Below are 26,075 nucleotides of genomic sequence, written 5' to 3'. Positions count from 1 at the left end.
GAGATAAAACAAAGCAAACAAACAGAAAAAGCCCCTCCTCTTTCTAATTTTCTTCTTTCATTTCATGGAACTAACATTTTCTCCTCGTACAGACTTGGGATCACAAACTGGGGATTCAGGAAATACATGGAGCCCTGGACACGGGTCACATACAGTCAGCCTGAGTCTTAGGCAGAGTGGCAGTGGGGCTGGGAGTGAGTACTCGACCTTGGAAACACTCCTAAGAAGGGCTTCCTGCCTCCTCTTGAACCCTCAGATCCCTGCACCCTGCTCAGTCTGAACTTGGAAGACTAGAGTCTCTGATTCTGCCTTCTCTGTTCCTCCATCTTCACGTGGTCAGCATGGGTCAAGGTGGAGGCATGCAAGGACTGAGAGGGGATAAAGGGTGAGAAGGGGAGTGTTGGGTTCCACTGTCATTTGGGGCCAAATCCCATCCTTTCTGCTGCTCCCAGCCTCCTGAGCTACTGTCCTCCTGTGATCCTGTCCGTGTAGGTCTTTGTCCTTTGTTACTTGGTGTGTCTGCACTGCAGAAAAGATGGAGGTCTTTTCCCCAGAATGATTGTTGGTAACTCAGACAGTGCTCCATATTCTGTGGGAGGTTTGCTGGTGAAGGTAGTATAAGGAAATCTCACCAAAGGTGGGCAAGATTGCGATCTCTGAACATCAAGAAAAGCCCAAATAAGGGGCGTCCATACTAAACCTTACACGGTTTGGAGGCCATTTCAGCAGAGAAGATTGTTATGGATACTGGGAAAATAAAGACAAAAATTGTGAAAACATGGCTTTGTTACAGAATATTAATGACAGTCATTATGTGAGCTGATTACTATTGATCACTCATTTTCATTTAACAAATATTATTGTGTCATTAATATGTGTCCAATATTATTAATGTAAGTTTGGTTTTAACCTAAACCAGGTTTGTTGTAGGATCAGTCTTTTGTTGCCTGAGGGCCTCCAGACCCAGCCTAGACCTGGGGTAGGTAAGCCCTGACCTTGACCGAGGCGTGTATGTACCCAGTACCCAGTGCTGACTGCAGAGATGGGTGAATGCGTGATGGACAAATGAGTGAGTGCCCTGGGGAAAGGGTGTAAACTCAGTCCCCCAAAGCTAACCTAATAAGTAAAGTTATTCAGATAAATAATAATGAACTAGAAATTTAGGAAACGATTCAACCTGCAAATGGTTTTCTCCCCTCAATTATGCTCCACAGAATTGACTTTTATAAGCTTAAAATAGGGGGCACCGAGAGGCATACCCTTTATCAATCTCATATTTGTTCTCGCTCACTTCAGTGGGCGTATCCTCTTTTTCTACCTGATTGAAGAAAAGCCAGTTGATTTCCACAAAACCATTCATTAATTTGTATCTGTCTCTCCCATCACTCCTCATTTCTAGATGATAACTCAAGCTTCTCTCATCTTTCCTTATTCAAAAGACCCTGAAGCTTTTTTGCCTCTTACTTACCCTTCCCTCGACCACATCCTATGAGCAAAAGACCTTTCCAAGCTGAACTAAAGAGAACTGAGGGTAGTTCTAGAGGGGACACTGATAATTTCCCTTTTGCATTTTATCATCTTGCTTTAAGATGTAGGGAAGGGCTTCCCTGGTGGCGCAGTGGTTGAGAGTCCGCCTGCCCATGCAGGGGACGTAGGTTCGTGCCCCGGTCTGGGAGGATCCCACACGCCACGGAGCAGCTGGGCCTGTGAGCCATGGCCGCTGAGCCTGCGCGTCCGGAGCCTGTGCTCCACAACGGAAGAGGCCACAGCAGTGAGAGGCCCGCGTACCGAAAAAAAAAAAAAAAAAAAAAAAAAAAAGATGTAGGGAAGCTCCTGGTTAGCTTTTTTAACCACAACTATCTGTGGAGATAACATATTTACTGAACTGTCCATAAGCATCTGTGGGTCGTTTTCTAAAGATAGAAGTCGGTTTAAAATCCAGAAGTTTAAGAATCATTTAAATGGACTCTGCAGTTGTACGATGCTTTCTCCTTAGAAAAGAAAACAATGCAACTGTGGTTAGGAACAGAAGTTTTCAAAGCATGGCACAAAAAGGGTCCTTCTCCTGTAATAATCAATGATACTATAGGCACTATTCTAGCATGAATTTATTTATGACAACTGATGAAAAACAAAGTTTCCTTTCTGTCAAAGCTCTTCTAAATCTGCATTGCCATCAATGTTACTATTGTTGTTGTTATCATTATTTTCATTTCTCAAGCGATTAAACTATGCCCCAAGATTTTAAAACACAAAACAGCCTCAACACATAGCCTTAATGACGGCAAGTGTGGAGGCATAGATGGATTTGAGTTTACCAAGATGAGGAATTAGATACAGTGAACTAAAACCCACTCAAGTATTTCCTATCTTAGAAGGAAACGACTTTTCTGAGACCACATCTTTGTCCACAAACTGCCCTTTCTATCCTTTTCCTTTTAGAGGTGACCATCTCTAACCTCCTAAGTCTTCCTGCATTTTGCATTCCTGAAAGAAAGTATCCTTGTAACTCTGACTCATGCTGAGCTGAACTAGACAAATATTTTGAGATAAATGGGGAAGAAAAAAGAGAGTTTGACATCTCAATGCAGTGATGGTATGGAAGCTAAAATGCAGTAATTGGGTGGCAAGACATTTGAGAGACAGACACAAAGAACTTTTTTAAGAAGTTTGGAAGTAGAGGTAAGTGGAATTATGGGATATTAACTTGAGTAGATAAGAACATCGAAATAAATAAGAACATTGAAAGTATTTATTTCTAAGTTTGGAAAGTACTAATGAAACTTTAAGCAAAAAAGTTGACTTCTGAGAGTCTAGATTCTCTGAATCAACCACATGAACCACATTCATCCCTGTCTCGGGGCCTTTGCACATGCTGTTCCCTCTGCTGGGCACACTATTCCCACACATCTTCATGTCCCACCTCCTCACTTATTCAATCACTCAGAGGTCACTTCTTGAGAGATGCTGTCCCTTAACAACCTATTTAAAATTGTCCCTTAAAATTGTTCTGTTCTCAGGCCACGCATGAGATCTTTAAACTTTTTAATTTTCTTCACATCAGTTGCTGATACCAAACATTTTTATCTACATCTGTTTATTTATTTACTCTCTGTCTCATCACTGGCATGGGAATTTCAAAATGTGAGGGATGTGAGCTAGCTCTAGATCAGTGCTTGGAAAAGTCAAGGAGTTCAAAAATATTTCTTGAATTAATTAATATCTGAATTAATGAATGAATAAGACAGAAGGAATAGGAAACTAAATTAATCCACCCAGCTCAGTTTAGTTGCCATAGCACACTTATGCCCCTCAAGTGACACTAAGTGTGAGTCAACCATTGAAAGTATAAAGAGTCCCCTTTCATTCACCAAAGAGCCTACAGAAGGGAACGTATCACATTAGCATAACAGATGCCAGGTAAGGACATGGGTGTGGAACCCTCCAGATATAATGACAAGCCTTTAATAATGCAAGGTCAACACTGCAGAAATACACAAAGATATATCCTGGATGGACCGGCAGGGCACACGGAGCCTTGACACTCCTAAGAGTCTGTATAAAAGTGGAATACATGAACAATGCAGTCAAATGTGGAACAATAGACATACACTATACTATTTTATCATTTTATACATAGGCTTCAACTCTGGTTTTTTACTTCACAACTGATGACACAGGAAGGATAGATATAGATATAGATATAAAAGGTAGATGATAGATAGATACATAGGTAGATAGGTAGATAGATAGATAGAGAGAGAGAGGTAGAGAGGTATATTTGGATTTGGATACAGACAGAGATAGCTTACACTAAAGATTTATCTTTAGCAGCACATTTAGTGATTTTTATCTTGTTCTTAATTGTGTTGGTTTTGAGTCCTAGATTTATCACTAATATGAGAGCTTTACTTATTTTATTTAAAAAATGTTTGATAAAATAATGTTGATAAAATAATAAAATATTCTTACACATATATAAAATATTCATATAAAGATTATCAATACACTGTTCTAAAGGTAAGTTTGGGGCAGTTGTGTTACATATCAAAACTAATTGATTTAGTAGAATTATAGATACTATCGATCTACAGATCTTATTCTAATACACTATTACATTTAATCTTATGAGCAATATTTTTAACCTGATGAAGGATTTTTTTTAAATTTAAGACAGGTTGAATAATTTTAATATTGAAAGGAAAGGTAAATATTTGAGAATATATAAGAACAGTATGAAAAAATCAGAAGGGACTTGCCTTATTATATATTAAGGTTACTATCAAGACACAGTTACCAACAGAGTATGGCCAAGAACTAGACAAATGGATCAGTGTAACGAGAAAAAAGTGATCGTCATCTTACATCACACAAACATCTTAATTTTACAAGGATTAGAATTAAAAATGTAAGAATTAAAGTTTAGAATAACATGTAAAAGATCAATCACTTAGCTTCAGGAAAAACAGACAACCCAAAGAAATAAATAAAAGCAAAATCTGCAATAGACAAGAGAGCCATCATTTCTATACAATTACAAGAAAATTAGATGCCAACCAAGACAAAAGAAAAAAATAAGAAGGCTCTCTTCAGCACATATCCAGAAAAATATGAATATTTCTTAATATAAAATATTATATAGTTGATAAGAAAAAGATAAATAATTCAACATAAAAATGAGAACAGATATGAAGAAATAAGCCTAATAAAAATGGGGAAACCTTTTTCATTATCAGTGGAATAAGAGCAGAGCCTTGTCAGAAACTATATTTCCACCGTGGAGTTGACAACATTTGAAGATAGACGCATCTTCAACCAGTAGCATCTCTGGTTGGCAAAGATGCAGAGATGCACATTCTCTGCCAGTGGTGGCAATCTGAAGTGCTATAGCTACTTGGAAAGAAATCTGGCAGTTTCTACAATACTTAAAGATCCACAAGCCATTTGATTCAGCAGCCCTGCTTCTGTGAATCAATACTCTAGTAATATAAGCCAGAGATACTAAAATAAGTTTTCATGCTTATCGAAAAGGAAAGAGTTTATAAATAAATGGTTTAACAAATGCTAAAGAATGTTACTTAACTGTCAAAAGAAGAATGCTTAGAAATATCTTCATTAGCCGGAAAAGATGTCCACGTTGTTAAGAAAGAAGCTGGGGACATCTGAGTTAAAGGTACATACTTGAGAAAATATAGATGGTGTTTAAACCACAGGAATGGAAGCGGTCACCAGGGATTCTGCAAAGTGTCAGGGCCGAACTCTAAAGAGAGAAAGCCGGCAATGGAGCAGAGGAAAAGCTGCCAGGGACTTAGGGGAAAACTCCCAAGAACTGTAAAAGAAGAAGTGAAGTCACGTGAGAAATTGACTCACACGAGGAAGGAGTAACGTCTGCGGGATTTAACCACATCAAGGTGGTTTAACCAAAGTGGATTCAGTGAAGTAATGAATGGTCCAGCTGGGAGAGTAAAAACATTGATGAGGGTCAGAGGTCACGTGTGTCAATTTTTCTAAGGTGTGACCATGGAAACAAAGAAATGAGGTGGTGGCCAGAAAGGAACAGGAGGTCAAGGGGGACTGTTTAATTGTATTCAAACTGATGGAAATGGTGCAGTGGAGAGAGCTCGGTGGTGCAGGAGAGAAAAGGGTAAATGAAGGAGGGAGGAACCAGGTAGAGTCCAGAGCACACTGGCTTTGGGTACAAGGAGAAATAATTCAGGACTACAGAACAGAAGTGAGCAAAGAGAAACTCACACGCTGGCACCTTTGTAGACATAATGGTGGGAAGATGCAGGTGTTACATCTGACGGTTTCTATTTTCTCTCCTACCTATTCCCTAGTAGGTGATCCAGGGAATCTCTAGGTCTGAGCAATCATGCCAACCAGGGAAACATGGTAAGAGTGTGGAAGAGTCTTGTCTGTCTAGAACTAAAAGGAGATTTGTCTGCTTTTGCTCTGACATCAAGGATCGTCCACTGCTGAGGTATAAGGACAGACAAGTTGGAAATCTGCATTCGACCTGGGTTAGGCGTTTGTCCCTTGAGTGCAACAAAGGGAGGTGAGGATGAGGGAGTGCAGGATGGACCCTGGATCTGGGATGGGCAGAGAGCAGGCTGAGGGAGACAAGGCAGGCACAGGAGCAGCATGGTGGTGTTTCAATGAGCTGGAGGTTTTCAAACAAGTGAAGAGCATGGACAATCAGTGCAAGATCTGGGAAGGCATCTTAGCAGAAGTAGCATTTACGAGAATGAGTGACAAGAAAAACAAAAATAAGGTGGTCTTGATATATTGTAAAACGTGCTTAATATGCAAAATAGCATCCTTTCTGGTATAAATCCTCCTCGGTTGCTGTGAGTGAATTAGCAGTTCTGGAGTTTATTTATTTTAAATAACTTTAACCTTCCTTCTACCATAAAGAGTGCTGCTCCAACCCCGTATACTTAGAGAAGAACTGAACTGGGAGAGATAGAAGCCAGGTGGAGTTGTTCCAACACTTTAATTCCCAAGGCACAGAAGGGAATTTCATGGGGCACACCTCAAGCTTCAGCTCCAGTTTGTTAAGAGGAAACCAGAAGTGCAGGCGCAAGGTTTCACAAGGCACTAGAACTCTGGGAGCCCATGACTCCCTAGAGCTCATTTTCTCCTTAGTTTCTCATTTCCGCTTGGACCTCAGCTGAGATTTCCGGCCAAATTCACAGGTCACCCTCACCAGGCACAACTCAGAATCTCACCATCTCAGTATCACTGTAGACCCATCTGAAGATCCTTCCGGGCCACAGAGACACAGGAAACATCAGCACTTTTTGTTGTGGTGTTCCTAAACCTTCCTGCTACAACGTGCTTCCACAATACATTTTTAGACTCTAGTTTTTAACATTTCTGTATAAGATGTATGGCACATTAGAATTAGGCCAGGTCCCATGGAGTCAAGAGGAACGTGGGTGGTGATGTGAGTCTAAGCCACTTCTTTCTTTGAATAGTCTCTCTTATACTGTCTTAAAATTTTGTTTTTCTGATTGTAAAAGTAAAACATGCCTATTGTAGACAGGTTTTAAAATATAGAATAGTTTATTAAAGTAACTGATAATTATAATTATCATATAAAGAATTTTATATTTAATTAGTCATAATTAATATATAAATATTTAAGTATAAGTGTTTAACTATGATTAGTATTCTGATGGCTGATTATAATTAATTGTAATTATAATAACCAGTTATAATTAATTATAATTACAGTTAATTAAATTGTAATAATTGATAATTCCATAAGTCAGAGCTAGCAGCTACTGTTGAAATCTACATTTAGACCTTTAGGTATATACCTGCTTTAACATTAAATGATGACTGATGACTACTTCCCTAGATGATTAAAAGTTCCTTGGAAGCACTCTTCACTGGTCTCCCAACATCCCACCCTAAGGCTGCCTTCCTAGGATCCCATGTGGCTCTGTTGTTGAATGTTTTCAGTAGCTCTGGCTCCTCCCCTGGAATTGATCCACTTCCAGCACTGCTACCCATGTTGGAAGTGGACATGTGATATGGTGACCAACAAGGGCCAGGATAAAAAAGACAGGTCCGTGGAAGACACAGAGCTCATGCGAGGAAGGAATGGAGTGTGAAGAATGGAGCAGCCAGTTAACCTTGCCAATCCATCACCCTAATATCAAGGTCAAGGGAACAGAGTATGGTAACATCTTCTGCAACAGGAATAGTGATTCAACTGTGAATTATGATCCTTATCAATAAACACTTCTGATGCTGTAAATGCCCTCGTTATTCCTTCTATATTCTATTCATTCTTCAAGATTGAGGTCAATACTGCAAAATGTCCCTTGACTAGTGGCACATGATGACATATAATGTCTGAACTCCTTTTAGCAGGCCGTGCCATTCCACCTTAGAAGAAGTTAGCATTTGACAATATTCATGCTTCTTTTCCATTTTATAGCTATTGCCAAATACAGAACTTAGGACATAGTCGAATCTTTAGTAAGAAGTTGGTAATTACTCTGATAAATTCATCAGCAACACTTTTTCCAGGTATTTGGATCATTTCACTATTCATTAATTTTAGATTTCATCTGGACTGCAAGAATTATCTCAAATGCTTCCATGGGTCACACATCATCATTTCTTCCAATTTTCTGAAATTCTAAACTCAAATAACTTGGCTGCAACAAAAGTAATGTAAGGTAGGAAAGGGCAGTCTCATGTTATATTTGGCAACCAACTGCTCCCTGAACCTCCAAGTTCATGTCACCCTGTCCCTTTCTGCTTCTGCTCATGCTCCGTGGCTGCCTTCCACTAGGTTTGTACATGCTGCCTAGAAGCACCCAGGTTCCTTGTAGAAATGGTGCAGAGGGTTCCAGGAGTTTCCTCTGCACAAAGCACAGAGAGGAGAAATAATGACATTCTGCTGGTGCAGTAAAACATGAGGGGTAACACAAAACCAGCCAAGAGTGTGGTCCTAGGTACATTTCACCAAGACGAGAACCCCAAGATTTCTGGGGTTAAAACAAAGACTCCTCACAATTCCTAAATGCTGCACATCATAACAAATTACTTTTATTAATTAGAGAGCTAATTTTCAAACTTACAAAGAAGTGATTTTACAAGGGAATTCTTTTTGGAGTTAAAATTGTCCTGCAAGCCAAAAACATGCCTCTCCTGGGTGTGCTGAATAGCAAGGAATTGTAATTTTCATTAATCATAGAGTTTTTACTCCCATATGCATTCCCCACAAAAGGCAAGAAAAAGCTGAATCTTGTCCCCTTCTTGATTACCAAGGATTTTTTAGGTTCCCTTTTAATGCACAACTCAAGATCCTTTCCAAACATGTATTCCCTGAATGATGTTACTTAAAGGTAACACTGTCATGTCCTCTGCCAACAAAACCCTCATCTTAGGAGGGAACCATTTTCTACAAATGTCATCTGTCACATTAAGACAATGACATATATGTATAGAACTTTTCAGAAGTGCTACAGGAGAAAAAATGCATCTCTAATGAGCCATTTTTACCAAAAATGTCTCCCTCTTCTTTATTACCATCCAAAAAAGGCTTAGATGCAGCTTTTGTCTAGCTCAGAAAATCCTGTTAAAAATTCAGACATTGAAGAAATCCTTGATGGACCCATGAGAAAAGCCAGTGCCAAACTCTTTTGCACCATACCGGCATCAGTGTAGAGTATTTGGTACAGATGTCACCCTAGTCCCTGATCATGGCAAGGTGACTGATGCAAGGATGAAAGTTTACAGTCAAGGATAAACCCAAAGATGAAGCTTACAAGTTGAACATTAGGTGTAGACACAAGCAGTAAAACTTGAGAATAAAATAATAACTAAATGGCCTCAGCCATATATTAATGAACTAAGTTTTTATGCAAACATTTTATTAACATGTGCTGATACCTGGAAATATCCTTATCAAATTCTTTTTTATGGATTGTTTTTAAAATTAGCTATGTGTGTGTATCTTTTTCTTAAAAAGCCAGAGTTTTAAAGATTTCTATACTATCAGCATTTGGATCACACTGGAATTATTTCAGAACCCGGTATTAAGAAGAAATTCATTTAGCATGTAAAACACCTTTCAAAGTCACCGTTCTATGTCACTCATGCAGATGTGGCATGCCAGCAGACCTGCCTTAAGGCTGGCATCTGCATAAAATAATATTTTAAGAAGACAAATAACCATCTGAGCAAAATAGCAAGGTTACTTACAGCACTTGATAAAATGATAGTGAGACATCTTTCCATCTCAGACTGAAATCTTGCTACAGGTTCCAGCATTCTCTTCAGCTACAACTGTCGTCCCCAGGAAATGCATTATTGAGAGCTTCTCCTCAGGTAACAGTTTACCTCGGGATGCATTATTGAACCGAGGCTCTGTTCCATGGTTGTGCAAAAAGCTTCAAACTCATTCTCATTCAGCAGCTGGAGTTCAGATCAGCCTCTCCGCGGGTCTGGAGCCACCACTGCCGCACGTGCTATTGTAGCCCTTTGATTGACAGGGTTCCTAGTGCCACAATCCCGGGAATCGTGCCCTCTAATTGGAGCTCACATGCACCCACCTTCTGCCGGCTCCGAGGTGTGCTGCAGTGCGGCTCTCTCCTGCCTGTTAATGGCTTTTCAATAGCTTTCAGATGGCAGCAAACTAGCTAATGAGGGGGCTGGAGAGAAGCGACTGAAGGAGGGACCCTAAATCTCATTTCTGCACGTTGTCCCTGAGCCGAATGTGACCAGATTCTTAGCTGGTCCCCAAGCTGATTATTTTTAGTTGCCACCAGTTGCTGTGTGTGAATAGGAAATTGATAGCAGGATCTCAAAATAACCACCTCTTAGAATCCCAGGTCTTTGTATCTGTCCCTCATAATGAAGAAATTACATTATACTTCACAATACATCTTTTTGGTTTTCTATGCAGAATGTAAAACTTAAATGATCCACAAAAAGCTTTTGGTTTGCAAAGCTTTACAAATTTAGATTTCTGCTACCTCTGCAGACTGCAGTGAATTTCACTGTACAGGCGGGCAAAGTAATTCTAACTGAATTGGAATCAGAAAGAAAGAAATGTATGGCCTGCAAGCGTTATTGCAACAAAAATAAGTACACTCAACAATGCAATAACCACGTTAGCCAAAGAAAAGGTCATAGGTAAGCTGCTTATAAATGCAAGACAATTATTTTTACAAATTGATACTTTTTAATGATGATCTACAAAACAAGTTGACATAGCCTAGAAGTTGTGTTTCAAATTTTGAGGGCACTGGAAAGATAACTATGAACACTGTTTTAACCATGTACATCCTTCTAAGATAGAAGCCTAAGTCTTAGCTTCCCTTACTAAGCAAAACTCAAAAAGAAATGCCTTTATTAAACCCAAAGATTATAAAATTCAAACCTATGTATTGGGTTGGCCACGACTTAGATTTTAACCAAGGCATCATTCTGCTTTTGCAGTATGATGTAGAACAAGTTCAAGGTTTGGATCAGAATGGCCTGAGTTCACATCTAGATTCTATCCCTCACCACGGTGTCTAATTGGATAAGTGATTTAGCCTCCGAGAGCCTCAGCTTCCTCACCTACAGATGGCAAGTACAAGTCCTAACCTTTAGCTTGAAGGTTAGAAAAATGCATATACAAATTCTAATTGATATCGTTGGTGTTCCACAAAAAGGTGCCATCAGCAGTAACAAGGAAATGATATTTAGCTATATATCAAATGACTGCAATAGACACCTTAACTTGTCTTCCCAAGAATTAGAATGAGGATTTTCAGCCATTATCAGCAATGCATATTCCTCATTTATTCATTCATTCCAGAGTCAATTATTGACAGTCATTGCTATCAAGTTGCCATTTTAAGTGTTTTCAGGAATAAAAATATGTCTAAAACATACCCCTTAAATACAAGGATTATAGAGTCTATTGTTTAAGATCTCCTGTGTGTTTTGAAATGTTTCCTAATAAAACCATGAGACAACTACTTATATCTGCTTCCAAAAAAGAAAACAAGGCTCTCTCTTCCTACCTCAATACAAGTCTTCACAGATGCACACAGTAATGATGACTTTATGTGAATGCTGTACAGCTTCTCTTGGGGGAAAGTGCTATTCATCTAGGTACACCTGTCCCCTCCTCTTAACACAAAGATAGGTATGTTATCTATATACCTTCCTTAAATACATGCATTTCTTTGTTTTCTGCAAATTGCACACCTCTATATAATTCATACTCAACAAAGTTCTTAAGACAAGTGAGTTCTATGACACCATTTACTCATGGAGAGGAAAATAATAATGTATGAGTGTCAGAGAAGCATGATATGTTCTTGGCAAAGAAAATATGCCATTGAAAATATGATTGATTTGAGCCCAAAAAATCTACTATTAAGTAACTTAAATCCTCCTCCTGTAAGAACTCTTACCAAATTCCTTTGTGAGAATTAACATGTCTCCCCATACGTCAAGGGCTCATTACCAAAATTGTTTATTATTCATTCATTGCATAAACATTTGGTAAGTCTTTGACTCTTGCTACTGGAGGTACACTGGGAAAGATGACTTCACCCCTGCCCTCAAAGTGCTTATAGTCTGGTGAAATATAGACAACCAAGCTAGCGCAGTGTAGTGTGATAAAAATTATAGGGCAAGGATTGTATGTAGAAGCAACATCCAATACACTTTAGGGTTAAATGAAGCTATCCCCAGAAAGTTATTCGTAGCTTTCTCAAAATACTTAGAATCTGGTTCATATGCATGAACTGTATATACATATAATTCCCCCAGATTAAGAGTCTCTCTCATGTTTTTGTCTCTGAAACCACATACTCATGCCCAAAACACTGGCAGAACTACATTTAACCACAAAGAAATACATCTTTATATTTTCCATCATTATCAAACAAAAAGTAGCTTCTATTGCAGGCATTATTACTGAAGGAAAATAATTTTGACTCTATTAACTCCACTCCCTTGATAAAGTAGAAAAATAATGGTGATTTACAATTGATTATAATTTCTTGATCTCTACCCAACTCTACAAAACTCAGCTCAGTGTTATGACATCACATGGACCAGTTTGGGGTCCTCTGAATCTGATACTTGAAATATAACATCAGAGTTGGTGATGATGGTAACAATAAAGACCTAGATTGGATTAGATATAAGTTAACAATTTATTTCACAGATTATGGTCATTAATCACAAAATGAAATCACGCATTTGAAAGTTGTTTTTCATTGCTACAAACAAAACATACACACTAATAAAGCACAAAGATTTGATTATCTTTCAGAATTTACAATGAACAATTTTTCTCACTGAATGTCACACACAATATTTCAGAAGCAATTTGGAATAATAAAGAAATTTTTTTTCTCTTTTGTACACCAAACAGCTGCTCACTATTCACGCTAATTCTGATTGAAAACACGATTTTTTTTTCTTTTAAAGGTTAGCATCGTTATACACCAGATTTTTTCAAATAAGGCTGAGTTATTTCCAGAATGGAAAAAAAAGATATGAAACTGGAATGACCCTGGTGACAGACAAGCACTTATTATTAAATATCTTTAAAAATGGAATGTGCATGATTCACAGCTTCAAAATAGTTTTTCTAGTGAAAGCTCACAGGTGAAATACTACTCCATTTCAACCCCTATCTGGGGGGATCTGTTACATCAGTCTTTTGATAGATAACTCCCAAACCTCACAGTTCTGCATTTTTTCAGAATTTATTAAATGATGGAATTAAAACTTAACTTTATAAACACCACCAGTTTAGGTAGGGTGCTATAAAAATTGCAAGCGAGGCTATAAATCACATGCACAAATTGATTGTAAAGCAACTTCAAGTTGTGAGATAAAGTAGTCTTTGCTTCTGCTCTGGTTATGGGTTGGGGCCTAAAAATATTAGACTTTAGTGAAGAAAATTACATACAGGTTGAGGGACCTTGATCCACAGGTAACCCCCAACCCAACCCAGAATGGCTGGAAATTAAATTTATAGTATCGCCTATCACAAATAATGAATGCTTCTGAGTAGATGGAGTCAAGATCTTCTCCCCTGAGAACAATAATCTGGTTTAATCATTTAGGACTCTATAAGGCTTAAATGGTCCTTTCCTGAAGGCTGCAGAGAAGGACTGATCCTGAGTTGTCAAGAAGAAAAGGTATAAATAAAGTCAGTTCTTGCTAGACTTTCAGCCTCACTAGTCATCCTCTGGTGCCTCAGAACCAGGATCAAGCCTTCCTTGCCTGACTGATCCGGTCCCAGCCTCTCTGATCACATCCCCTTTCCACAGCCTGCTGCCTGTCGGGGCCAATTTGGTTTTCTGTCAGACTATTCAACCTCTGGTTATCAGATTCAGGACTCCTCACCTTCAAACAGCCTCACAAGTCTCCTTCCAGAACAAGTGGACATTTAACTTAGATGTAGACAATTGTGGGACTAACAGAGGGGGGAATTTACAATATTGATCTGCATGGCTAGAAAGAAAGTAGAGGTTAATAAAAACTACCCTCTCTGTGTCAGCAGAGCAGTGAGGACACTCACTCAGCTGAGCACTGCTTTAGTGCCTCAATGTGAATATGTAATATAAGGGTCAGAAAATACTCATCAGCATTTATACTAATATTTTCATAGAACAGCAATGTAAAGTAAAAAAAATGTAATTTTAAATTTGTTCCACAAAAGTTTGAAAATTACTCTTTATGCAATGCAAGATAGAGTAATATAACATATGCATTTATGTGTATCACTACAGAAATATATACATATATCCAGATAGATAGATAAATAGATTGATAGATAGAGATGTCTCCATACACGCAGGGTATATGGGATGCTCTAATTCCTCCATAGGGGCATCTGGTTACTCACATTCCTTTTGCGATTTTTTTTTTCTCTCTAATCAAAATGAAATGCTTTGAGTTCTAATGAGTATCAATTAAATTGGGTATCTAAGAAAGGGAATTTGTAAAACCTTTGCAAATTCATTCACTTGAATGGTAACAACCACTTTGAAATCTCCCCAGCATATGTTACAACTATCTAGGCTGACTCGCCGATTTTCAGATACTGTTTCACCTCACCAAAGTCTGACCTTGCCAACAAGAGTTTCATATCTTAACTGTAAGTAAGCAATGGACATGCTAGTTGATGTCTGTATGACTGCACCTAAGTTTGTGTGCATATGTGTAATATGGGTGCTTGTATGAAAACAATGAAGTATTCTCTGCCTTGTTCTTCCATCCATTTGAAGGAGTACGCAGCTTCTTGTAACTGGTGGGATAGACACATGAATGATCTTCCACTGGTGATGAAAGTAAGTACAGCGATCAGTGATGACCTGACTAAGAGAGATAGAGCTGGGAAATGAGATTCTGATGGTTGGGCAGATCTATACACACCTGTCAACTAGAAGACAATTACCTGAAGTATTTCAATGACCTAACACATAATGTCAATTTTCCTGAAGAGGATGAAAGGAATTTTGAGTCAATTAAATTTGGAGGCTCTCCTTCATACTTTCCCATTCCCATACATTCCTTTAAAATAATATGTCTCTTAAAAAACATGTCCTTATCTACAATCTAACCACCCATACACTTATCTACATACACACTAAGTTACTTATTCAATTTGTATGCATCCTTTGATATTCATTTTGAACCCGTTTAACCTACTAACTCTTCTTGACTGACTTTGGACTAAATAAGTCCTAGCCTTAACTGAACCCTCTATTCACTTTTCCATGTACCAGTCAATCTAACATCTGGTAGTACAATGCTTTAAATTCTTCTTTAATTGTATCACATGAAAAGCCTCTTTTTAGTAGATAATTACTTACTGAGGTGTAGACTTTCTACTTTTCTCATTCCCTATGAAGTCCAAAACATTAGTGAATATTCAAGGGTTATCAAATGAAGAACCACAGAATTAGAAATAATCTAAAACATCTTCTGGGGCACTACACATAATGTCTGGAGGAGAATTTTATTAAACACAGGATTATTGAACAATTGGGAAAACAAAATTGACTCTACTTGAAAAAGAAGGAAAAGAGACAAGTGATGGAGTGGAAGATCAGCCTTCTTGTCTGAGTGTGTAGGTGCAATAAACTTATTCATTTGCCTTTTCAATATTCCCTACGAAGGGCTCCTTTAATATGCTTCATGGGACAATTTGATGGCAAGTTTAAACACTAAGGACTTTCTTCTTCCAAATTAATTCCCTGGTTCCAGATTTCACTTTGGACTTCAAAGGATAATGTACAGTCTCTAAACTGGAAGGGACAAAATGTTAACAGCATTTTAAAGTGATTTGGAAAAAGAAATGTACAGTGAAATATAGAAATTCATAAATAACATTAAATTATTTCCCAAACTTAAAGACTAAACATTTTTGGAGAAGTTGTAATAGCACTCATTCTTGGGGGACAGGTCTCCATAACTATTTTCACATGTCTACACAGTCTGCACCATCAGGGCAAAGAGCATCGGCCACCTTGGTTTAAGGATGATTGTGTAAAAACACGCCTGGGAGGCAAGAGATCGTGTAGCTCTGGGGAGATTTTGAAGAATTATCTCCTCCCCAGACTCATCTGGTTAAATTTCAGGGTGATGGAGCTGGAGACTTTCTCCTCTCCTCTCTGGAGAAGGTTTGCATTCTCTCTCTCTCTCTCTCTCTCTCTCTCTCTCTCTCTATCTCTATCTCTATCTCTATCTCTCTATAGATGGGAAAATGTGCTAAAAGCCTACAAGAGCTTAGAGGTTTCTAATTCTGTTCCCTTTCCTGTGCCCACTATAATATGAGGCTTTCACTGTATTGTTCTATAGGGATTGAGGCTCAGAAAGCCAGCACCAGGATGCTCTGTGAAGAGAAAGTCTGTTCTCTGATCCATAATCCATGACCTTGTATTTCCTGTCAGAATCTCTCTCTCTTCTCCTCTCCCTACTTCTTCTTCCTCTTCTTCTTTTTCTCCTTCTCTTCCTCCTCATCCTCCTTCTCTCTTCCTCTCCCTCTCTCTCTCTCTCTTTTTCACACCAATGGATGATTGGAGAAGCTTCTCAGAATTAAGCAATAAAGACAGGTCAATTCTGCCTACATTGGGTGAGGCTAATGAAATCCTAAGATGATGATACATCCTTTTCATCATCAAGATGCCTCCAGTGGGTGAACCAGAGAGGCAAAGGTGGAGAAGGTAGGATGGTGGCTAAAATGAGGTGGGGACATAAGTGAAAAAGAATCATAGGTGCGTGATCTACCACCCCTTCCCTGCCCCCCACCCCTTTGTTCTTTGCTTAGGTGTGCTGCACTGGTTTATTGCTGTGATGCCTCCTGATTCTGTATCCTATTAAGGTTTATTTATGTCCAATGTGGGCTTTCTCTCAAAATGTTAATATGATGCTAACACAATAATGTTTACTCTTACATCATGGCAGAAATTGCAATGTGAGGTCCGTCAACCATAAACGTAGAGAAGTGTTCGGAAAAGATTTACAGATAGAAAGTAGTATTTTATAGAGGCAAGAGGGCTACATTTTTATATATGGGAATTAAGGGGGTAGAGGAATGAAATTTTAGGTTCTTAAGAAGCAGATAAGCTGTAACAACTTTAATAGAATTTTTTTCAATTTAACGGATATATGCCGGAAATCATACGTAAGCTGTTAATACCATAGAATTATTTCCAGACCACAGAAGATGTTGATACACATCTCTAGACCCCAGTATAGAGGTGTTAACTAAGTGGTTTAGGGTAGGTTACAGTGTGATGGGTGTGAAGACACATCAGCGAAATACAAGTCTCACATGAAGCTGATGGGGGGTTATTTTGAGGGTGTCAAATTATGGCTCTTCATTTACATGAAGTTCAAGAGCAGGTAAAACTGATTTATGATGATAGAAGTTTTTAGAAGTGGAGTATTGATAGGAAAGAGGCACGAGGGAACTTTCTAGAATAATGAAAATATTTCCAATATGATCTGGATGGTCATTATACAAGTATAAATATATCAAAATATAAAGACATATAAAGATTTATTGAACTGTAAGATCTGTGCATTTTACTGTATCCAAATGATATCTAAGAGTCTAATTACATCAAACTTTTAAAGTGTCATAGAAATTGATGTAGTTCCTAACACAGCAGCAACAGGTAATAGCAAAAGAAAGATTTCCAAGGTGTATAAAGCTAAGGTAACTCACCCTACACTTATTCATTCAATAACCGTGGACTGACAGGCTACATATATTATACAGATGCAAACATACAAATACAGAACAGTCACTGCCCTTAGAGTGATCTCCTAGCATGGTAAATAGGCAGTCATAATACAATAGGGTCGATGAAAAGGTAAACTACACACAGGGCATCATCAAAGCACAGAGGTGCATGTCATTCATGGAAGAAGGGTCCTCACAAAGAGCCTAGAAAAGACTGTTTGCATATGGGGACCCACCCCCCCAGCACAGGCATCATGCACTGACGCTGCTATAGAAGCCAGTTGGTATTCCGGGGGCACTTGAATTGCAGATAAGAAGTGGCTGGAGTTGAACCTGTAGAGATGGACAGGGGCAAATCACAAAGGACATCACATGTGGTAAAAAGAGCTTCATCATCTCAGCCAGGCTTATTTAATCTGGAACCTCATAAACTCCCACAGAATCTCGGGAGAGGGTGCACAGCTTTTCAAAGGGGTCCCTGACTCCCAAAATAAAGACCCCTCTTGAGGCTGATGGAGAGTGGCTAGCAGAGTTTAAACAGATGAGTTCAATCTTGAAACTCTGTGAGGGGCAGATTTGAGGGAGATAAGGTGAGCAGCAGGGAAGTAAATTAAAAGTTCTTATCATAGTCCAGGCCAGACATCATGAGGGCTTGAAATAGAGTCGTGGTAGAGGGGACAGAGCAGATTTCCAGGAAGCAGTGATGTTGAGATTGCCAGGATGGGAAGGGAGATGCAGCAGGAGAGCAGGGAGGAAAGCCTGGCCACCAGTTTCTAGGTGCTTGGCTGTTCAGTGAGGTCATGAAGGGATCAGAGAGCAGAGGAGGAAGGCAGAGGAGGGAGGAGTGGTTTGGGGGAAAGTCAAAAAGTTATTCTTTGAGGATGAAATTGTAAACAAGCAGGATCCTAAGGGACCTTCTGGAGACAGACCCGCACCTCCATCCCCACCCCGCCATGTCCTCTGCCTGCCTTTTGTCTGTAGAAAAACTTTAGCTTCCTAGGCCGCCTCCCAGGTCCAAAGAATAAATTTCATCAGAGAAGTGATAAAATGCAAAAAGAAAGGAAAACAGTCAAGCAAGACAAAATAATAGTAGGTTAGCCATTAAACAAAGTCTAGGACCTTCGGTTCCTCCTCAAGGGCTAGAGGTGCTATTCTGAGCCGTGTCCTTTGAGCTGTTTTGCAGCTACTCAAGCCCCCACTAGGCAGAAGGAGTTAACTGTATGCTGACGACCAGCATGCTGACCCCAGACCAGTTGGAAACAGAAGGTTGATGATGTTGACTCTCAATCACCTCACCACCAACCAATCAGTCCAGGAGCTGATCACACACCCCACAACCTCCCTCCATCACCCCCTCACCCTGTCTTTAAAAATCTTTCCCTGAAAGTCCCGGGAGCTCTGGTTTTTTAAGCACCAGCTGCCTGGACTCCTTGCTTGGCACCTGCAATAAACGCTACGCTTTCCTTCACCACAACCCAGTGTCAGTAGACTGGCTTTACTGCACGTGGGTGAGTGGATCCAAGTTTGGTTCAGTAAGAAAATCTAGGTAACTTTAATTTCCACAATACCATAAAAAAGTACATATAGGAGATATTCAAAATGTCTTATCCTTTGACCCCCATAAAACCATCATTTGTTAATTCAATAAATATTGACAGTGTGTCTGCTGTGCACAGGGCCTATGCTGGTTCTGGAGAGAACACAGGATGGAGTGGATATGGATTCTGGCCTCCACTCGTGTCTTCCTTTATTTATCCCTTAATAACTATTATTATGGGGTCCATACTATGAGGCAAGGTGCCAGGCCCTGAGGTACAAGCATGGCATAGATAAAGCCCCTGTTTGTGAATGTCTTTCAGTTTAAATGAGGGTACTTTGACATTTACAATTATAGATTGATAAGTACATAGAGAGAATGGGTAAAAGTACAGAGATGCACACTGAAGGCCTCCGCCCAATCCAGCAGTCGTTGAAGGGAGTTATCTAAGCTGAATTCTGCAAGATGAAGAGAGGTGAAGCAAGGAAGGAAAGGGTAGGAAAGGCTCATCCAGTCCTGTGGTTGTCATGTGGTCCCCAGACCAGCAGCAACGTCATCCCCTGGGAACTTGTTAGAAATGCAGATTCTCTAGTCCCATCCCCTGTACAGAATCAGAATCTCTGCATGAGGGTCCAGCATTCTGGGGGTGTCTAATAGACCCTCCAGATGATTCTGATACATATTAAGTGTGAGAACCTCTGCTCTAGGCAACAAACAAACAAACGAGCAACAAAAGAGAAATAGCACATTCAAAATATTGTAAGAGAAACAGAACAAAACCAGGTTTCATTCAGTAGCTGAAGAAGCTTAGGCATGGCTGGAGCATGGATGAGTGGGCTAGTGAGAGATGACACTGAATCTAGTCAGAGACCAGGTGGCAAAATGGTGTGTAGGGGGTTGGATTTTATTGGGGGGATAATGGGGAACCATTCGCAGATTTCAAGCACTTGAATACAGTGAACAGAATCGCATTTTAGAAAGATCACTTTCTTTTTTTTTTTTTTCTTCTTTTTTTTTTTTTTTTGTGGTACGCGGGCCTCTCACTGTTGTGGCCTCTCCCGTTGCGGAGCACAGGCTCCGGACGCGCAGGCTCAGCGGCCATGGCTCACGGGCCCAGCCGCTCCGCGGCATGTGGGATCCTCCCAGACCGGGGCACGAACCCGTGTCCTCTGCATCGGCAGGCGGACTCTCAACCACTGCGCCACCAGGGAAGCCCAGAAAGATCACTTTCTTGTAGTGTGAAGATAGCATTGGGGGGGAGCACATGGGGGGCGGGGCACAGAGATGACCCAGGAGGGGAGGTGTAGCAGTATGTCTACAGAGAGGTGATGCTATCCTGAACTTCGGTTGTGACACTGGGATGAATAATATTAAATGACATTATTTGGGATTATCTATTAAGCTAAGGATATGCAGATCCTATGACCTGCGAAATGTGTGCCTAAGGACACCAGGACAGGGGTTTGAGAATGATCCTAGGGGGATTGTTTGCAGTGGCCTCAAATGGCAAATGCCTCAATTGTGCCCCAGTGGAACGGACAAATTCTGATATACTCAACAAATGTATACTATTCAACAGAAGAGTTAATGAAATGGAGCTATACAATAACATGGATGAATTTTATATCTTATTAAATAAGATTCAATACACAAAAGAGTACATTGAGTAATGTAATGATATAAATTAATGTAACTTTCCAAACAGGGAAAACTAAACTATAAACTTTTCTGGGTTTTTGATATTCACATTCAAAAATATAATTAAAAGGAGAAAATTAGGCAGCCTTAAATCTATTCAGGAGGAAGATTTTCCAGAATTTTATGGACTCCTTGATGGTGGGTTGAGAGATCACAGAAGACAAGATCGCCATGCCTGCTTAGGACACTCTGAGGACCAGGTTGAGGGCTACAGACATCAGGATGAGCTCAGTTTCAGAGATGGTCAGTTTTAGGGCTGCTTCTTAAACTTTCAGGGAAGCATTCCAACAGGAAATAAGTTAGTTGGTTCTACCGAGCAAGGAAGAAAGATGAGGAAGTCCAGATTTCAGAACAGTATAAACAGGTCAGAAAAGAGGGAAATGCATATATTAATTTTATAATAGATTGTCCAGTATGGATATAGATAGTTGCAGATTGGGTTATCTGGAAACTAAACCCAGAACAATCTGAATGCCTCTGGTAACCACTAATGTCCTTTCCATCTCTTTGCATTTGCCAATTCTGGATATTTCATAAATGGAATAATACTATATGTGGCCTTTTGTGTCTGGCTTCTAGACTTAGCATAATGTTGTCAACGTTCATACAGTGTGTAGCATAGAACAACACATATTCCTTTTTATGGTGGAATGATACTCCATTGTATGGATAGAAAACATTTTGCTTACCTGTTTCAACTGATGGATATTTGGGTTGTTTCCATGTTTTTGCTATTATAAATAGTACTTCTATAAATGTTTATGTATAGGTTTTTGTGTGGACATATTTTTTAAGTTATCTTGGGTAATATGCCTACTGGTAGAATTTCTGGGTCATATGACAACCCTATATTTAAAAATTTTCATAGCAACCAAAATGTTTTGCAAAGTGGGTGCACCATTTAACAATGCTACCAGCAGTGTATTGGAGTTCTAAATTCTTCACAACTGGTCAAGATTTGATATTGCCTGATTGTCTGACTTTTTTATTTTAATCATTCTAATGGATAAGTGTATCTCATTGTAGTTTTGATTTGCATTTCCTTAATTATTAGTAATGTTGAGCATCTTTTCATGTGCTTATTAGTCATTTGTATATCTTCTTTTGAGAAATCTCTATGCAAGTTCTTTGCCCATTTTTAAATTGGACTGTTTGGCTTTTTATTGTTGAGTTATATATAAAAGTACTTTATATATTCTAGAGCAAAGCCCCTCATCAGATATATAATTTTCAAGTATTTTCTCCCAATATGTGAGTTGTATTTTCATTGTCTTGATGGTACCCTTTCTACCACATAGTTATGCATTTTGATGTAGTTTAATTTATCATTTCTTAACTTGATTTTGGTGTCATATCTAAGAAACCATTGCCTAATGAAGTCACAAAGGTTTACCCCTATATTTTATGCTAAAAATTGTATAGTTTTAGCTCTTACATTTAGGTCTATGATTTATTTTAATTTTGTATATGGTGTGAAGTATAAGTCCAACTTCATTCTTTTACATGTGGATACTCAGTTGTTTCAGCACCATTTGCTAAAAAGCTTACTGATTCCCCATTGGATGGTCTTGACACCCTTGTCAAAAATTGGCCATAAAGGTAAGGGTTTATCTCTGGACTCTTCATTCTATCCCATTGATTTATATATCTAGTCTTATGCTACTACCACGCTGTCTGGATTACCGTGGCTTTGTAGTAATTTTGAAATGGAAAGCATCAATCCTATAAGTTTGTTCTCCTTCAGGATTGTTTGGGCTAGTTTGGGCTCCTGGCATTTACATATTAATTTTAAGTTCTGATTGCCAATTTATGGAAAAAAGGCAGCTGTAATTTTAATAGGAATTGCATTTAATCTGTAGGCCAGTTTGGGGAGCATTGTCATTTTTCAACATTAAATCTTTTGATCTATAAACGCAAAATGCATTTCCATTTATTTAGGACTTCTTTAATTTCTCTCAGCAATGGTTTGTAGTTTTAAATGTACAAATCTTGTATTTCTTTTGTTAAATTTATTCCTAAGTATTTTATTCTTTTTGATGTTATTTGTAAGTGGAATTGTTTTTTAAATTCATTTTTGGATAGTTCATTGCTAGTTTATAGAAATACAATTGATTTTCATTTACTGACTTTGTATCCTGTAAATTTGCAGCACTCACGTATTAGTTATGTGTGTGTGTTTTGGGGGGAGTCCATAGGATTTTCTATATGCAAGATCATGTTATCTGAGAATAGATCATTTTACTTCTCGCTTTGCAATCTCAATCCTTTTTATTTCATTTTCCTGCCCAATTGCTCTGGCTAGAACCTTTAGTAAATTATTGGATTGAAGTGGCTAGAGCAAACATCCCTGTCTTTTACCTTATCTTATGGATAAAGCTTTCAGTCTCTAACCTTTATATATAATTTTAGCTGTGGGTTTTTAACAGTTGCACTTTATCAGGTTGAGGAAATTTCCTTCTATTGAGTGTTTTTATCAAGAAAGTTGTTGGATTTTGTCAAGTGTCTTTTCTGAGTCTACTGAGATGATCATGTGGTCCTTGTCCTATGTTCCATTAATGCCACATTGATTGATTTTCGTGGGTTAAACCAACCTTGCATTCCTGGGATAAATCCTACTTGGTCAGGGTATATAATCCTTTTTATCTGTTTCTGGATTTGGTTTGCTAGTATTTTATTGAATCTTTTCCTTTTTATATTCATAAGGGGCGTTTGTGTACAGTATTTTGGAATGCCTTTGTCTGGTTTTAGTATTGGGGAAATACTGTCTTCATAGAATGATTAGGGAAGTGTTCCTTTCTCTTCTATCATGATGCTAAGTTTTGAGGGTGTTTTGTTACACATTAAAGCTAACACACATGAACATGATCAGTAGGCATGATAACTAACTGCATGTCAAGAATTAAAGAGAGGGAAGGAGTAAAGATGAATTTTAGAATGTCTCAAGCATATCCATAAATGAGGACATATTTGGATGCAATCATTCATTTACATATTTCCAATGTTTTTACAGGCAGAATGTCAAATCCAGAAAAATTATGTAGATTTTCCCAGACATCCAAATGTGTCTTACTATATTTAGAAAAAGCTGAAAACAAGTAGTTTTACATTTTCATCAAATTTAATTGAACGTTAGCCATTCTCAGACAATGCGCCCGAATTACTTTCTTGACCTTTAAGTGTGTCCATAATCAATCTCACCTTTCCAAGCTGTAAACATTATTTTACAACTTTACTCAACTTCACTTGTGGTCCCTTTCAGCTCCACTCCCTAAATAGTGTATCACTTTCAAGTATGCCATCCTATTTCTTGCTTCAGAGTCTGTCTTGGAATCATCCCCTCTCCTGATCCTGGCTACTTCTCTACTAGTTGCATCCTAGTTTAATTTCAGGACCTAGTTAAAATAAGAACTAACTTTTCTTGGTTTCTTCTCTCATTCAGCAGGAGAGATAGGGTCTACTAACAGAGGAGCAAGAACATGAAACATCACTTCTGATGACCTACATTACATGTCCCACAGACTAAGGAGGAAGGGAGAATGGAACTGGAGAATCAGTTGTCATGGCTCAGTCCCTACCCCGGTTCTCCTCAACCAACCAAACTCGCTGCCTCACGCCTGATAGGACTCCTTTCTCCAAGCTCCCCTGTGTGTGGTGTAGGGATAATCTTTGCATCCATCACTTGATATGCCATTTATCTATTTGCTTGGTAGTCCTCTGCAAACTCCACATGGACAAGGACGATGTCTTATTTGACATTTTAACCTAACTACAGTACTTGGTGCATGTTAAATGTTAAATTAGTAAATAGCAAACTAGAGTTCTTAAAAATTAAGGTATTCCTCTGTCAAAACTGAACAGATAATAACTAGAACTATCTCAGTATCTACTGCCCAAATATGCCATATCCCGTAGAATCATATATATTTAATATAATGATCAGCTTCAGTAAAACCATGATTCAAGCCTATTAGTACTTCTTTATCTGGTGTCAGCAGCTTATGTCCCCTTTTTCTTCTCTTAATATTCCTTCTTTCCTTAGACATGCATTCACTCATTAAGCAATGTACAAGACACAACTGTAGGATGAATAAGTTATATTCTGTGTCCAGAGGGAGCTTCAGAAGAATTAACTAAATGGCCACTTAAAACATTATAACATTCAGTCATATCCATAAACTAAAACTTACAATCGATTAAAATCTCTACATACACATACCTGCATGTGTCTATGTAAAAAGTAAAGTATATACTTTATCAGCATATATCACCTGCTTTCTATATAGCTCACCTGAATATATAACTAGAACATGAAAATTTGGCAGACAGAGATATATTCTGTTCCATGCCGCTTGCCTATTTAGCTTAATAAGTGTTAACATCTAAAACCAGCAGTTTAGAATTGTGGGTTTTGATTCCAGCTCTGAGGCATTTTCAAGTGAAATGAGTGTCACTTGCTTGCTTGCTTTCTCCCAGTCTCTGTTTGCTCATCTGTTACATGGGATGGAAGACCTTTGCTAGACTTCCATGAGGTTTTGTAGAGGGCAGAAGTTCAAGTGGAACTTTTGAGCCCATAATTCACAGATGTGATTTATCTTTTCACTGATCGCTAATTACTAACCTCAGTTCCTGGACAGGCACCAACATTATTTATTCTGGTTTTGTGTTCTTTAAATGGCCTTTAAAAAAACTGCCCTCATATGGGAATCTCTAAAGATTGTAGTATTGAAATTTTACAAGGCTCTTGGTGAAGCAGATGGTAAAATATAAAATTTGTTCTGATTTTAAATTGAACTGAGTCCAATACTGGCTACATATCATTTCTCTAGTCGTTCCAAATTAATTCCTTTCTTATTTGTTTCAGTGTGCTTTCCAACTTGGAATTTTTAAATGATTAATTTGATTCATTGAATTGGTGCTTTTTAAAGTGTGTGTGTGTGCATGTGTGTGTGTGTGTCTCTTTTCTGTGACTGCACGCAGGTGAAAACTAATAGATGAGGTCCACCACCCAGGTCTTTGAAGCTAGAAGTCTATAAGATTTTACTATGTTCACGTCTCTTTATATTTTATACTGCTTTATTCTTACTTATGGAGAGCTAAGTTATATGG

General features: G+C 38.6%; 1 protein-coding gene across 1 annotated transcript in view; it reads right to left on the bottom strand.

Annotated features, from left to right (window-relative positions):
• MYO16 (myosin XVI) overlaps positions 1–9,751 on the bottom strand; it is a gene marked incomplete at both ends in the record, with an annotated part of 422,412 nt that extends 412,661 nt beyond the window's left edge. Inside the window, one exon of the mRNA XM_081214708.1 lies at positions 9,724–9,751. Coding sequence (XP_081070834.1) covers positions 9,724–9,751 — 28 coding nt within the window. The remainder of the gene's footprint in view (positions 1–9,723) is intronic.
• Positions 9,752–26,075: the final 16,324 nt, after the last annotated feature.

This window comes from Mesoplodon bidens (assembly GCF_964165515.1).
Source record: "Mesoplodon bidens genome assembly, chromosome: 17".
NCBI classification, from domain to species: domain Eukaryota; kingdom Metazoa; phylum Chordata; class Mammalia; order Artiodactyla; family Ziphiidae; genus Mesoplodon; species Mesoplodon bidens.
Note: the sequence above shows the minus strand (reverse complement) of the source record. Positions and strands in the feature narration are given on the sequence as shown.